The 14,721-nt window shown below is 41.4% G+C and overlaps 3 protein-coding genes across 6 annotated transcripts; 2 read left to right on the top strand and 1 right to left on the bottom strand.

The window, feature by feature from the left end:
• Nucleotides 1–592: 592 nt before the first annotated feature.
• On the bottom strand, nucleotides 593–2,134 carry ptrh2 (peptidyl-tRNA hydrolase 2). Of its 2 annotated transcripts, none has more exons than XM_076020090.1 (2): nucleotides 1,878–2,134; nucleotides 593–1,396 (listed from the first exon to the last, which is right to left on the bottom strand). In XM_076020090.1, the coding sequence occupies exons 1-2, from the start codon at nucleotides 2,132–2,134 to the stop codon at nucleotides 871–873; spliced, it is 783 nt and encodes a 260-aa protein (XP_075876205.1). In that variant the 3' UTR covers nucleotides 593–870. The 2 variants fall into 2 exon arrangements, with proteins under 2 accessions (XP_075876205.1, XP_075876206.1); XM_076020091.1 differs by having other exon boundaries at nucleotides 1,843–1,915.
• Nucleotides 2,008–6,679, top strand: riox2 (ribosomal oxygenase 2). Its single transcript, XM_076020089.1, has 10 exons — nucleotides 2,008–2,144; nucleotides 2,258–2,699; nucleotides 3,520–3,639; nucleotides 4,079–4,207; nucleotides 4,291–4,394; nucleotides 4,750–4,852; nucleotides 5,180–5,345; nucleotides 5,543–5,631; nucleotides 5,772–5,885; nucleotides 6,486–6,679. Exons 2-10 carry the CDS (start codon nucleotides 2,265–2,267, stop codon nucleotides 6,636–6,638), a joined length of 1,413 nt encoding a protein of 470 aa, XP_075876204.1. The 5' UTR covers nucleotides 2,008–2,144; nucleotides 2,258–2,264; the 3' UTR covers nucleotides 6,639–6,679.
• Nucleotides 6,680–7,228: 549 nt separating this feature from the next.
• On the top strand, nucleotides 7,229–13,245 carry tiprl (TIP41, TOR signaling pathway regulator-like (S. cerevisiae)). 3 transcript variants are annotated; one of them, XM_076020093.1, is made up of 9 exons: nucleotides 7,229–7,370; nucleotides 8,127–8,255; nucleotides 8,505–8,624; nucleotides 9,757–9,936; nucleotides 10,084–10,183; nucleotides 10,644–10,775; nucleotides 10,929–11,028; nucleotides 11,165–11,223; nucleotides 12,745–13,245. In XM_076020093.1, the coding sequence occupies exons 3-9, from the start codon at nucleotides 8,521–8,523 to the stop codon at nucleotides 12,874–12,876; spliced, it is 807 nt and encodes a 268-aa protein (XP_075876208.1). In that variant the 5' UTR covers nucleotides 7,229–7,370; nucleotides 8,127–8,255; nucleotides 8,505–8,520; the 3' UTR covers nucleotides 12,877–13,245. The 3 variants fall into 3 exon arrangements, with proteins under 3 accessions (XP_075876208.1, XP_075876210.1, XP_075876209.1); XM_076020095.1 differs by lacking the exon at nucleotides 12,745–13,245 and adding an exon at nucleotides 11,296–11,732; XM_076020094.1 differs by lacking the exon at nucleotides 7,229–7,370 and adding an exon at nucleotides 7,607–7,736.
• The last annotated feature ends 1,476 nt before the right edge of the window (nucleotides 13,246–14,721 follow it).

Here is a 14,721-nt window from a genome sequence, read left to right as displayed (position 1 = left end):
AACAGGTCGGTGTCCCAACACCAACTTGCTGTACTTCAGCTGTCATTAAAGCTCATTATTTACTGGGTTGAGGATTCTGGTAATTTTACTGGTTAAGGGCAATCTTTGTTTTGTTAATTCAGCAGTACTTTATTGCTCGACATATGCATGCGGTCTTAGCGCCCCCTTTTGGCAGGAACCAATAAAGAGCTAAATACAGTGGGACTTCGAAGACAAATATTTTGTTCCAACTTTGCTGTTATTCATTTTGAAATGACATTGAAGCACGTTTTCTACCTATCCCATGATACATTTTTTTCTCCTATGAGGTGGGTGACCAAAACACTCCTATGGCCCCTATGTCAAATTTTAGAACCCAGTGTGGCCCCCCCAGTCAAAAAGCTTGTCCACCCCTGGTCTAGATTGTGCTGTGGTCATGAGAGATGTAATAAATACCCTAAACAGCAACACATGTTCGTGTTTCCAAAGAAATTTCCAAGGAACTACTATCTTATATGTGGTTTTATTTGTATGCATTATAATTCTTGACACTAAACAATAACAATGCAAACTAATCAATGAGTCAAACTGTTTCCTTGATTTTAAAAAGCTATTTGATTTAACATGGCATTTATTCTGAGCATGATTTTTTTTTTCAGACCTCAGCAGACAAGTTGTTGTGGGCAGTTGACATAAGCAGTTTTTCTATTTGGTGTTTTTGTAGTTCATGCAGCATGAGAAGCAGTTAAAGAGTCACAAAACTACTACCTCGATGCTAAAACAGGTTACTGCTGTATAAAAATAGAAACTCACTTTAAGCAACTGTGTGTGTTAAATGTGTTTTTAAATCAACAGACAAAGAATTTAAAGTGCAAAAGACAAAGTGAAATCCTAATAAAGCTTTAAACCCCCCGTGACTCTGTCAATGAGGTCCGCCGGGCCTGGACCCACACCCAGCACGGTGCGGGACCCCGGTGCGATTTGTGTCCTTCCTGCGTCCTGAATCAGGCTAACGGTGAGGCCGACCTCTCGGGCCTGACCCAGCAGGTTGACGAGGGTTTCTTCGTCGGGAGCCTTCACCACCACCTTGGGCTGACCGCAGTACTCCCACTGTTTGAGAAGTTCAGGGTTCCTGCGCTGCACCTGTTTGTATGCTGCCACAGCGGCATGGGAGCACTGGGCGGCCACCTTGCCCTTGCCCATCTTCAAGTCGTTTCGGACCACCAGTATCATTTTGAACTCTCCTCCATCTCCCATCACACTTGCTTCAACAGCGCCGTTGGCCGTCGCCGCCGTCGGGTCTTTGGCTGGAGGAACGGAGCGGGCCCCAAGATGCCAACCAAGCAGCAGCCCACAGCCCAGTCCGGCTGCTACACCCAAGCCCAGTCGACCGTACATGAAATCCATGTTGCAATGCCTGGATCATGAAAGAAGTTATTAAATTGAAAGACTGTAAAGGTTCTGAACTTGAAATCTAGCAGTGACAGACAAGGTAATTGTTGTAGGCAACGAAATAAAGACAAAATGTTACTATTGCGGAAATAAACTCCTCCATGAATCGGCATTTAACAAACATTTAGGACAATTAACTGCTACTATACACAGTAGTACAAATACACAGCAACATAAATATTTTATTGTATTTTTATTTGTTGATTATTTTAGTGATTTTAATCGCGCTTCCATGTCCAGTTGACAAATCGAATGAACACGTTTGCTAACGTTAGCTGCTTGATAAAAAACAAACAAAGGAGCGCAAGTAAAAATAAAATAAAATAATGCTTTGCTAAAAGATAACTATCACTCAACAATATCAAATTTGTATAGGTCAACCCCACAATGGCTAACATTACAAATACATACACTGACAGCAAATGACAAAAGTTGTCAATTCATACCAGCCGGCGCTTGTCGACGGGCTTCGGGCATGTGCAAAATCTCTTCTTCTACGTTTCTCGTCGTGGGCGCATGCTGATGACGTAGCGCGCGTCCACAAGTTCTTGCCGACAACTCGTGGGTTTTGCTCTGTCTGGCCTCTACAGTTTTTAGGATTTTCAGTGCAACGTACTTGTCCTCTCAGCCAACGAAGCTGACAGTCACCGAACAAACACTCTTCGAAGTTGAAAGAGCGCTTCTGTCCACGTTGAGGCGCCATTTCTTCAGTGGTGAGTAAAACGCGGTCATATTGCAAATAATATCGAATAATCACATTAGATATTATGCCAAACACCTGAGTTGTGCGGGTTTTTTCCATCGATATTGCCCATCTTTTCCTCAGAGCAAAAATGCCAAAGAAAAGCAAAACTAAGAATTTGAAGAGGCCTGGAGGTGAAGATGAGCAGCTGCCTCCTAAACAGAGCCGGGTGGATGACGCTCCATCCCCGCTGTGTTTCGACAGTCCAGCCAGCCTGTTCAGGAGCCTCATTGAGCCTCTGGAGCCAGAGGTCTTCTTCAGGGACTACTGGGAGAAGAAACCTCTTCACCTCCAGAGGACTGACACCAGTACTGTCTCATACTACCGCTCTCTCTTCCGCCAAGGTGATCTGCACGGCCTGTGCTCTCAGGGTCTGGAGTTCTGCAGGGATGTCAATGTCGTCCGCTGCGTCAACGGCAAGAAAAAGGTTCTCAACAAGGAGGGGAGGGTCAAAGCCGGTGACCTCACCAAGTTCTTTGCTCAGAACAAGGCCACAGTCCAGTTCCATCAGCCACAGAGGTTCAAGGTGAGAATGGCAGGTATGGAAATCTGTCTTTTTTGTGAGAAAGACTTGGAGTTTACAAACCAAAAGAAATAAGTTATACGTAACCACGTAATCAAATAAGTTATTACGTTTTCCCCCTCATATACTTATATGTTTTTTTTGCTGATTTAGGGACAGCAAAAATATTAGATCCAAAGTCAATTTTGACTAATGCAGGTCACAGACAGGTCTTTTACACATTTGAGAATTATTTTAAGAAGTGGAAAAGTGGCATAATATGGGACCTTTAATGTCACAGACTCAGTAGTTGTTGTTTTTTTTTGTTTGTTTTTTGGGGGTGTAATAGCTGACAGATATTTTCTATAGGAAGAGCTTGTGACCTAAGAGTTTGATCACACAGGCCAGTTCAGGAACTACTCGTTGAGTGGTTTTAGTAGTTATGGAATTACGAGTGGGATTATTAGTTATTACAGTATTATTACAGATTCAGCAGTTTAGACAGCTGTGGTACACACAGAGTATCCTAAAGCGGTGATGCTGCAATACCAAATAGCGCCACGAGGTGGCTGGTATAGTTTATTTTTGTGTGCCTGTGTCTTCATGTTGTGAGCTGATGCCAGCTACAGTTTATAGATATAAATTTTGAATACATTTCTATAAGGTGTATGCATAATATATTATATTGTCACTACGAAATGTACCTCACAACACACACACACACAGTAACAGTATTGAAAATGAACATAGAGGAAATAAAAAGAAGCCAAAATGACACAAAAAGAATGTTTGCCGACTGTCCTGTGAACATTTCTCTGGATTTTTCTCTTCCCACCGTCGACAGGATGAGTTATGGAGAATCCAGGAGAAGCTGGAGAGTTTCTTTGGGGCCTTGGTAGGATCTAATGTCTACATCACTCCACAGGAGTCGCAGGGCCTCCCACCGCACTACGATGATGTTGAGGTATTAACAATTACCACATCACTGCATTTATTCATTTCTATGACTTTCCACAGCCGATCTATTGCTTCATCTCCATTTTGATTCCCATCTCCTCATTCTTCTAAAAGGTTGTTTCCAGCCAACGATTGTTGACTGCCAACTATTCATTGTGCTTTAGTCTTAATTTATATTTGTTTTATAACCTATTTTAATCTTCAGTTGTTCTTGGACCATTCTGTGTAAACCCAAGTAATGGCCACGCATCCCAATTTCCACTGGATTAGCAGTTTTAAAGCCCATCTGGCACCAACAACCATGTCATATTCATGCCACTTAAATAGCATTTCTTCCCCACTGTTTACCCCTTTTAAAAATGTAATTCAATGCCACAAAGCAGTGTCTACTTGGGGAGGACCTGAAGTTGAGCTGGTTTGTGACTTTAGCCCCTCTGCTTCCACAGGTGTTCATTCTTCAGCTGGAGGGCCAGAAACGTTGGCTCCTCTACAGTCCTGTTGTTCCGCTGGCAACAGAATACAGTGTGGTACCACGGGAGACACTAGGCAACCCCACTCATGACATCACACTGAAGGTATTTCTGTGAACGTACCATGGCCACAAAAAAATTCTCTGCTTATGAATAATAATTTAGAGGATATGAACTTCCACCCACAGGAGGGCGATCTGCTGTATTTTCCACGAGGAACCATCCATCAAGCCAGCACACCTGCAGGAGTGGACCACTCTACCCACCTGACTATTAGCACCTACCAGAGAACGTATGATTCTTTGTATAGCCGTCACTTCTAAACTGCTGCTAACCTTGATTCTAAGTAAACGACAATATATTTTAGAATCAGTCACTACAGTTGTGCATCAGGCTAAAAAAATCATTTTGGTAATTCTAAATAGACAATAACATTATTGTTGTCTATTGTTGCGGACTGCTGCAGTTGTTTAAATCACAATGTGTGTTTTGTATTGTCACACAGTCTGATGTAGCAGCTCAGATAATCTATAAATGTTACAGGGATTATCTAATATGAATGTCAATGTTTCTGAAAAGAGTATGAATTGTTGTTTCATGATCTAAAACCGTTTTAACTTTATTCTGAATCTGTGTCCCAATGACAGGTCATGGGGACATGTACTGTTGGACATTTTTCCAAATCTTTTGTTTGACAGCAGTAAGACAGCAGTCAGTCTGAGAGAAGGCATGCCCAGACAACTCTTACAGGTAAAAACATGAAGATTAACCCTTTCACATGTAGAAAGTCTAAGCAGAAAATGCAGATGTGAATCTTTTGATGTATCATCAATATTACTGGGCTGAGACTCACTTGGAGAGCATCAGGACTGTACACAAAGATCCAGAATGTTTAAAAAAAAAAAAATAAAATAAAATAAAATCAGAACAACTGTAATTGGCCTCTGCACCATGAGTGCAGGAGAAGCAGTGGTGGAAGATGGATGGATGGCTGGATTGGTGGATCTGGCTTCTTTCACACAGCAGCAACCAGCTTATCCTCAAGTTTTTGCGGCTGTGTGTTCCTTGTCTCCGAAGGGCTCCGGAGACAGTCGAGACTTCAGAACCCGTCTGGCTACTGCCCTCAGATCTCTCGCTGATGAAATGGAGAAAGGGACCTATGAAGTTCGCCCCTCTCACATGAAAAGAGATTTCATCATGAACAGACTGCCGCCGTCATGCCAGCCTGAGCAGCTGGCACCATGTGAGTGTCTATGAGTCCTGTTGGGTTTTTTTTTGTTTAAAGTATATCCACACATTCAGCAATAATATAGGTGTTTTCACTCGAATATATCTTGCATACACTAAACACATTGAGGTGCGTGTGTGTGTGTGTGTGTGTGTGTGTGTGTGTGTGTGTGTGTGTGTGTGTGTGTGTGTGTGTGTGTGTGTGTTTCACAGCTGGGAAGATACCTGCCTTACAGGATACAGTGTGTTTAAAGTTTAAAGAACACATGGTGGTAACAGTGGAGCCCAGCCCAGAGACGACAGTAAGTCTAGTCGTCGTCGTCGTCGTCGTCGTCGTCTTCGTCTTCGTCGTCGCCATCGTCGTCGTCGTCATCATCATGATATCTTAATATATTCTGACAAACGGCTGGATTTGTTGATGCTCTTGGTGCACCTCTTCTAGGACGCGGCCACGCAGCTGGTTGTGTTTGTTCTACACTCTTTAAAGAACCAGAGGGAGTGCCACATGATGGGTGAAAGTGTTGATGATGAGGAAGAGGAGGAGAACGTCTCCAAGGTAGGCCCATGGTTGCTAACCCCTGCTGTCTAGCTGTTGCAGTGGAGGGTAATGACTGATTAGTTTGGTACTGTTCTATTCCACAAGTTCAACCGCTGTTCACATTGAATCTTTCTCCACTTGGGCCTTCAAAGTTCTTGTTTGATTATTTGCCTGTACAACCAGTGATCAGTTAATTTTATTCAATAACATGATGGGGAAAATGAACAACCAATGCAAAAAACATTATTCAGATCAGCATTAATCAGTTGGCTCTTATAGGGAAGTTACCTCATCATTCCAGTTGCCTTCACAACTTCTCTCAGGGAAGAAAGTTCATATTGGTTTTAAGAGGAATAATGAAAGGACTCTGTGCAACTGCATGATGATTAATCTCTTCAGTAAACACTCCAGGGTCTTGCAGGGGGGTGAGTGTGTGTGAGAGCTTTTGCAAAGTTAAACAGGAAAAGGAGGAAATCACATTTGTCCCTTGGTCATAGCCTTCAGTGCACACCACCCGGTCCCACTTTCAGAAGTGTGCTTCAAATGTGCCGGCTTTGACGTACGCATTAGATTTGTTTTCTCACTTTAACCCATTTCTTTGTACCGCCGTCCCCTCAGGGTCTGCAGTTTCCTTTGTCCCACCTCCAGGCCATCCAGCAGCTCCAACAAGCGGAGCAGCTGCCTGTGTCTCAGCTCCAGCTACCCACACAGGAGGACAAACTCAACCTGGCCCTGGCTCTGTGGAGTGAGAGCTTGCTGACTGTATTATAGCACAACATGGTTTATAAATACCATTAAAGTTTTCAAGTGCCTTGCTGTGTGTTTATTTCCTTTTCTTGCTCCCTTATTAAAGCTGTCACAGCATCAGCTGTGTTCGTGGATTGCTGGTGAAAGAGATGGTGGTTCTACCGTTTTTTGTATTAGGTGTGTTTTGTCATTTATCTTAGAACAAAATGTAAGGACTTTTTGTCTGGTAGATTATTTCTTTCCTGTCATAATGCGTCTTAGCCATGTTATCTTGTATGATAGAGTTCAGTGCTAAAGTGAGAATATGGGATTTCCACTAGTTGCAGAATGCCATCTTGATAGCACTCTGCCTTGACATTGCTGATGACGAGAATCATTTTTCCAGTGTGTGAGACTGCTTGCAGCAAGATATATAAATGTCCTTACTTTCATGATAAGTATATGCAGTGGTTATGTGTAATTGGTGATTTTTCCAGGTACATCATACATTAGTTCAAAACCGCGTTAAACAGCCAACATAATCACGACACATAATTTGTATTATTATGACGGAGTACGCCTCCGAAACTACTTCAAATATCGCAAACAAAACGCGCCATTTTGTCGCGACAACCAGGAAACTAGTGACTGACAGACAGAGAGCGGAACCTTTGTGGGAACGGGATTGACCAAGCCGGACAGTTTATACTGGCGTGCACACTCAACCTCCATGGCGAAACTGCTGTCAGATGGTAGCATTTAATCAAAAATAACAAGGTAAACTGGTGTTTTGTACCTTTGCCTGGTTGATAATCCTATACTTGATAATCTCGGGGTTTAATGAGCGACCGTTTCGATGTTGAACCATCATGTAGACAGACAAAAGAGGCAGGACGACTCGGAAAGCTGTCCAATTATGATGTGTTCATGAGGATAGCGAACTGTGTTTAGATGAAGAGTAAATACACCTTGTAAGATTTTACTTTGAAAAGCTTTTCACTTTTCGCACAGTTGAATCTTGCGATGTTCTGCTCGGTTTACCTCTTCTGGGAGTTAAGAATCTGGATGTGGCATCGGAGATATTATTAAACTTGCACAATCCGCATAAACACTGGTTCTTATTTTCAGCCAGTAGATGTGACGGTATGGGAAGCCAAACGAACACACGTCGTATTTATTATAAAGCTGAAATTGGTTTGAAAAGTTTGACACTTTTTCCATTGTTGGTGACAGTTAAATTTCTTGTGACGTTCAATGACCCAATTGCAACAGCTTCTGGGACTGAAAGATGATGTATTTCTCTGATAAACCCAAGTTTCTCTGGCATAATTCTTTTCTATAGAAAACCCAGCACGTCCTACGAACCAAAGACACAACACCTTTGTTAGTGTGATGCCTTCCACTGTGTTGTATAGAAGCAGTTGACAGTCCTTTGTATTTTGTACACTTATTCAGTTGTTGATTTACTAATTAAAAAAATTGCTACTGGGTTTTTGTTTTTAGAAAGTTTTCTTTCTTGATTATGTGTTTCAGGATAACAAAAAGGCAAGCTGCATGTAGCAATTTCTGTGGCTGCACAGTCACATGGGCGGATGAGCAGACCTGCTTTGTTTTTCTCAGTGACTCCAGATGAACCCAGACTGTCCCTGACCTTCATACTGAGTGAGTATGTTTTCAACAGAGCACTTGTTTAAATAGTTCAAGGTTGGAAAATAACAAAAAGGTTCTGCTATTCTCAAGCACTGTGTACTGTACTGTGGACTCCCTAAACCAGTCTAGAAATGTAGCCTTCTAGGTGCAGCTGATCCCTCTTTTACGCAATTAAAGAACTACCAAGAGGTTAAATGTGTCAATGAGTTTGTATTAACAAATGTTAACATTTTAAAATGTTTCATTTCATTTGTTTTACAGTTGACGGTTGCCTATAATGATATCAAACATGTTCAGAAGCAGTAAACAGGACTTCACCTTTGGACCGTGGAAGGTGACCGCTGCAAAAAACCACATCATGAAGTCTAAAGACATTGAGAGGTGAGATGTTCCTCTGATGGTTGAAAAACATGTGGCCCAGCTGACATAAAGGATGCTAACTTTTTCATCCCACACAGGGTGGGTAGGATATACTAACATTAAATGTGATTCCTGACATATCGCATTTGATCATTGCATGAATGGATGTGTTTCAGGGGGACTAAAGTACTCTGAAGAAGAAAAAATAAAAATAAAACATGTATTACCATGTAAAGCTATTTTGAAAAATTAGGCTTTAACACTAAAATAAGGGATGGCGTGTGGGTACATTAACAAAGCTGTGTCTCTCTGGGCATTTTTATTGGTGTCATTTTTATTTATTTTGATTTTGTACAATTTAATAATGTCTTTGTTTGGTTTCTGATGATGCACAGACTGAAATGTTTTCATTGTTGGAAAAAGCACAGAATTAACATCACCGCACGTATTTCACAGTGACCTAAAATAGACCTAAAAAGGATTTGATTCCTTGTCCTCTTCTGAGTTTGACTGTGTCAAACCCCCAGTTTTTGAGAAAAAAGAGACTTGTTTTGATTGAAGTATTTTCAATATCATGAGTTGTCAGCTTTTGTTTTCTCTGTTGTTGCTGCTGTGCATGTGGTGAGAAACCAGTGCAAACCTCAGTGACATTAAAGTTAACATTCCTATTTACTCAACATTTAAGTTTGGTTTCTGAACTTGAAGTTCTCATTTTGTGCAGAAGTCACAATTTACACAAGTTTTATCCACCCTGTTAATAATCTTTCCAGAAATTATGAGTACCATGCTTTACTTCTTTTACTTGTTACACATTTTTAAAAGTGAATGCTAAAATGCAAAGTTTTCAGTTTTTTTTTTTTTTTTTTTTTTTTTTAGCCCTTTGTGATGTCACAAAAGGCACAACCAGTCTGCCGTTTGTTGCTGACCTCATTTCCAAGCACGTGGAAGGAACAACACAGCAGCAGTTTAGGCAGGAGGCTGAGTTTTCATTTTAGTTTTGCAGAAAGTTGAGAGATGAGATGGTTAAATAGTTTTTTTTCCTGGAAACCAGTGGAGATTTGAAAATTCATAAAACACATGAATATGAAATTATGACTCTGTGAACCTTCAAAAGTCAGTTCACAAGTAACGGTAGAGTTTGCTTGTGTTGCAGGTTAGCGGATGAGATGAACATGCCGTCCCTCCCAGAGATGATGTTCGGGGACAACGTCCTGCGCATCCAACACAGCGATGGTTACGGAATTGAATTCAATGCCACCGACGCCCTGAGGAGAGTCAACAACATGGAGGATGTGGTCAAGGTGGCCTGCGCTCAAGAATGGCAGGAGAGCAGGTGAGGTGACCAGCTGTGTGTTACCAGAGGCCGCAACTCGCTCATGTTATCAGTCCAGTCTCTCATTGTCACTCCATAAACAGTGATAGATGGACATCAACATCAACAACTAACTTTTAACCCTGGATTTCTATGATGTCCCTTCAGAGCCGATTCTGAACACTCTAAAGAAGTTGTCCGACCCTACGACTGGACGTACACCACAGACTACAGAGGAACTCTGATCGGGGAGGGCATGCAGATACAAGTGAGCCACTTACAGTAATACAATGAAACAGTGTCATCTCCTGTTGGGTCTAGTTTTTGAAATGCCATGTTTAGAAAATCCTCAGAGCAAAACTTAAGGAGGTCTCATATTTTTTCAGAAAGCTAAAAAAATATATAAATATATATTATTGACACTAATGGTCACTAAATGTCTTTAATATCACCCTGTCTTATATCCAATTTTTAAAAAAATATTATTCACAATTTTTTTTTTTTTTTTGGCCAGGCGGAGCTTGTGTGCATGTGTATGTGTTGTTATGTCGACTGTCATAGCTTGCATCCTTGAACTATTTCAAGGTTCTTATAGGCCTCCTGCATTTTAAGGAAATTTATATTGGTATTGAGTAACAATCATGAGGATGGGGACCCCGAATTATTGCGTCTCTTTGAAAAGCACAACATCCTCCTGTTTTGTTGACACCCGTCGATTCATCCGCAAGGTGTCGAAGACGTCGGAGCGAATCGACATTGAGAAGCTGAAGGCGCGAGAACAGATCATGTTCTTCGACGACGTGCTGCTGTTTGAGGACGAGCTCCACGACCACGGCGTCTCAATGATCAGCGTCAAAATTGTGAGTCCTGCGCGCGTTTCAACAGAACAGTGTCACTCGTCCACATGAAGTTGCACGTCTGGCACTGTTGCGCTATTTCAAACTTTAGCAGACACTTTTTTTTTCTGCGACATGGTCTGAAACATATGATTTTATCTTGTGTTGGCAATGCAGAGAGTGATGCCGACCAGTTTCTTCCTGCTGCTGCGTTTCTTCTTGCGAGTGGACGGCGTGCTGATTCGAATTAATGACACGCGCCTGTATCATGAGGCAAGTTGCTTTTCCCCTCTTTGCAGCTCGGTGGGACTGTTGAGCAGCGTCTTGAAAGAAGCAGGGCTGCAGTCTGTGCGAGCGGCAGCCTCCACAAGACCTTGTTTGCTTCAATGGTGTTTTTTTCTGTTTCCAGGCAGGAAATAGTTACATGTTACGAGAATTCAGCACAAGAGAAAGCAAAATAGAGGAACTCAAGGTGAGTTTTTCACATCTTGTCCAGCAGTAAGATGAAAGGCTGAATGGAACTGTGATCTCTTCCACAAATCAGAAAGGCCATAGAGCAGATAGCCAGCGAGGAAGGGAATTTTGACTGAACTTTGATCTGTGGCAGCGATGAGCTGTGCAGCTTTTTAATCATGTTTTCATTGGATTGTACTCAAAGAAAGATAAAGGGGATTATGGGAGCAACTGTTAAGAAAGAACAAGGCACGGCCCGCCACGTCATTATTTGCGGCTCTTGCATGTGACACAGTGACTCCGTGTCAGAAGTCGCTAGTGACTAGTTAAAGCCAAACCCGTAGCAAGATCGATTCACATAAAGAATATGAAGATGTGCAAAATGTAAAAGAGCAGGGTGCAAAATGTAGCTTGTTAGACTTGGGGAAGAACACATTTTTGCGAGCGTAAAACGATAGGCGTCGTGACATTTCCAGTAGAAAGAGGCACGCCTAAGTGCACCACAGTGCTCTCTGTGTGTGGTGTTCTCCAGCATTTTATTGACTTGGTTTTGCTGGCCAAATGGCCGTGTTAATGCATGGAGAGCTCTTCTTCCTCTGTTTTTTTTTAAAGTCATGGAAGAGCAGCAGTGTTTTGTACGAGACCACACCCTGACCAGAAGTCTACCACGGTCCAACGTATTGTTATTTTCCTGTCTAGTGTGACATGTTGAGTTGTGTCGACCAATAGAATGCCGGGGTGCTCTGACTTGTGGCGAAGTTAATTTTCGGGTTTTGTTTTTTATTTGTTCTACCACCTCGGCAACATATGCGTGTTTGTTCCCTGTATTGTTTTTTGTTTTTTTTTCATTTTTTCCATTCTACTTACTGGCTGTTTACATGGAAATGAAATAATGTAGTGGAAAATCTATAATAATCCACCCTAGCGATGATGACATATTTTTCCTTTTGATTGCAGTCGATGCCAAGCAAATACTGTTGTCCGCTTTCTTTGTGAGCTCCTAACAACATAATTGATCCCACTGTTAAACTACATTGTTCAATCTCCACCTGCAGTTGCTATGTTTTCTAGCAGTTGTTAGGTGAGCAAGGACGACACTTCACTGACTCATTTGTAGTTTATCAATTTTAATTTAGGGATGGAGCAAACTAACAAGGTATTGGTCAAGCTTTCACTGAATAGTTCAAAGAAACTTGAAGTTTGGAATTTCAGGGAAACAAAAGTTTAACCCAGATTAGGCCTCACTGTCACTCAGTATAATTATATTATAATATCCCATTGCAAGAACAATATAAAAATGAGCAAAGTCAAGTCTATTTTAGACTTTTTGGTCAAGACTGCAATTCCGCCTGTGTTTTGTTTTTTGTCATAAAGGTGATCTTCATCTTGCATTTGAACTTAAATCAATGAAAAACAAAAAACATTTTATTCTAGACCAGTGTTTCAGTGTGCTGGGTAGAGAGCAACAAATAAAAGCTCTTCCCAATGTGATTGTGATCTATGGTTCTCCCATTTGACTCCAAGTGTTATTTTCTTGCAGAACGTTCCAGCAGGACTGTACACTGATCCCAATGAGATCGCTCAGTACTTGACGCTGAAGCTGACGGATTGCGAGAAGCTGGAGTTTCCCGTGGCACCGGCGCAGACAGCCATCAGTGAAGCTCTTCAGTAAACACTACGTCATTTAGCTCCACATTCACGTTACGCATGACGGCAACTGTGAATCATAGTCTTAAACTACATCTGACAGGACCATAACCAACAGTGTCCCGTTCAAATATCTGGAGAGTAGTTTGAGTATTGGACCACTTTGGTTGATTGAATGACTGATGAGTTTTGACCTTAATACGGTAATCTGGTGTAGCTTTTGGCTCTGTTAATATTTGGGTTGAAGTTGTTTTATGATACACATTTCAAGTAAATTGGACACCTGTGTAAAGACGTAGTCGGGCAGCAATAGTTGGGCAGCATTCATTCTTGTAATGTTTGGAGAGGAGTATGTTTATAAAAACCACACAGAACGGCACTGCATTTTTTTTTTTTTTTAAGAAAAAGTAAGTAATGAATTAAGAATGCCTGTAAATATGGTCTACTGTATTTTCTACAGTAATTGTGCGGTAAAAGTCTTTGTGCTTCAATGCAAGTTAAGTAATCCCCTCAAAATCTCTGTTTATGTCTACAATATCTTTAAATAAATTTTCAGCACATGGGCAGTACGGACACAGCCTGTTTTTGTTCAAATATATATATGTACATATATATATATATATATATATATATATATATATATATATATATATATATATATATATATACATATATATATATAAATATATATATATATATATATATATATATGTACACAAACCATTTTTCAACGGTGATTCAACCATTTTTAAACCAATTCTCAATTTTGATTCAAAGTTGATTCAACCATTTTTCAACAATTTGTCAATGTTGATTCAACGTTGATTCAACCAGTTTTCAACCATTCTTCAACCATTCTTCAGGATGTGAAAAATGGTTGAATAATTTATTGATAATTTATTTATTATTGTTTCGGTGCAAGCCATGTCCTTTATCAAGCAAATGTTTGTGTCAGAAGAAAAAGCCATCTTAAATAGGAGTGGCTATGTGACTCCAACCAAACGCTTTGTTGCATATCTAATACCAAACATCAATATATAATCAATCAATACATTTTCACTCCCATTTAATGTTGGTGCTGATGATTTTAAACAGGAATGGTGTGCTACAGGACTTTTGGTGTTCAGTGTTTTCATTTGGCGCTTAATTATCTGGCTACTCACGCTGTACTGTAGATGCCCCAGGGTCGTTTTATGTCAACTTAACCAGAGTTTGGCAGCTTGAGAGTGTAGCTGTTGACTTTGTAAGTATATCAGTTTGAAAGATCTAAAGTCGGTTACCTGATGCTGTGCTGTTTGTGTGGTTCTTTAGCTGCTAAGGGGAGGTGCAACTGAATGCAGGAGGGTGATAAATCACTCAATCACTCGATCAACATTTACGCTTTTGCTTCTCGTATACCAAGTGTGACCACCGACACTTTTGAATAACTTTGGCCCTGACGAGGTGGAGGAGGAGCGTTCGTGTTACGTCATGCATACCAAGGTTGAGGGAGTTTGGTTACGTAAGCAGGTAAACGTGTTTCGCCGCAGTTGCTGTGTTTGTCGGAGATGGCGAGCTGCTGTGTTTTTGACGGTGCTCTCCGAGCCACACTCCGCAGCACGGTACATGTGCTCCCGGGGAGCGACCACGCCTCCACCCCGCTCCGCTCACATGTTGCCGCACACATCCGCTCTTTCTGACGCTGCGTTTACGGGACTACGTTGCAAACGATGGCGTGCGGAGGACTTGTTATTAAATTCTTGTGGTCGCCCCCTATCAGCTGATCCACGACGACAGAGCGGCGTGACTCGGTGGACAAACAATGTCAAGAGCACAGGTTAACAACCCTGGTTGTTTTCTAGCTTAACGTGTCATCGTATATGGATCAGTT

The sequence above is a fragment of the Nelusetta ayraudi genome, unplaced genomic scaffold (assembly GCF_046127955.1).
Source record: "Nelusetta ayraudi isolate G7.1 ecotype Tasmania unplaced genomic scaffold, CSIRO-AGI_Nayr_v1 ptg000011l, whole genome shotgun sequence".
Classification (NCBI taxonomy): Eukaryota; Metazoa; Chordata; class Actinopteri; order Tetraodontiformes; family Monacanthidae; genus Nelusetta; species Nelusetta ayraudi.
Note: the sequence above shows the minus strand (reverse complement) of the source record. Positions and strands in the feature narration are given on the sequence as shown.

Coding starts and splice junctions, on each gene's coding strand:
- ptrh2 (XM_076020090.1), bottom strand. CDS start 2,134: ATGGCGCCTCAACGTGGACAGAAGCGCTCTTTCAACTTCGAAGAGTGT. Junction 1,397..1,877: donor CCGTCGACAAGCGCCGGCTG/GTATGAATTGAC, acceptor TTCATGATCCAG/GCATTGCAACATGGATTTCA.
- riox2 (XM_076020089.1), top strand. CDS start 2,265: ATGCCAAAGAAAAGCAAAACTAAGAATTTGAAGAGGCCTGGAGGTGAA. Junction 5,632..5,771: donor AGCCCAGCCCAGAGACGACA/GTAAGTCTAGTC, acceptor CACCTCTTCTAG/GACGCGGCCACGCAGCTGGT. Junction 5,886..6,485: donor AGGAGGAGAACGTCTCCAAG/GTAGGCCCATGG, acceptor CCGTCCCCTCAG/GGTCTGCAGTTTCCTTTGTC.
- tiprl (XM_076020093.1), top strand. CDS start 8,521: ATGATATCAAACATGTTCAGAAGCAGTAAACAGGACTTCACCTTTGGA. Junction 10,184..10,643: donor GGGAGGGCATGCAGATACAA/GTGAGCCACTTA, acceptor TTCATCCGCAAG/GTGTCGAAGACGTCGGAGCG. Junction 11,224..12,744: donor GCAAAATAGAGGAACTCAAG/GTGAGTTTTTCA, acceptor ATTTTCTTGCAG/AACGTTCCAGCAGGACTGTA.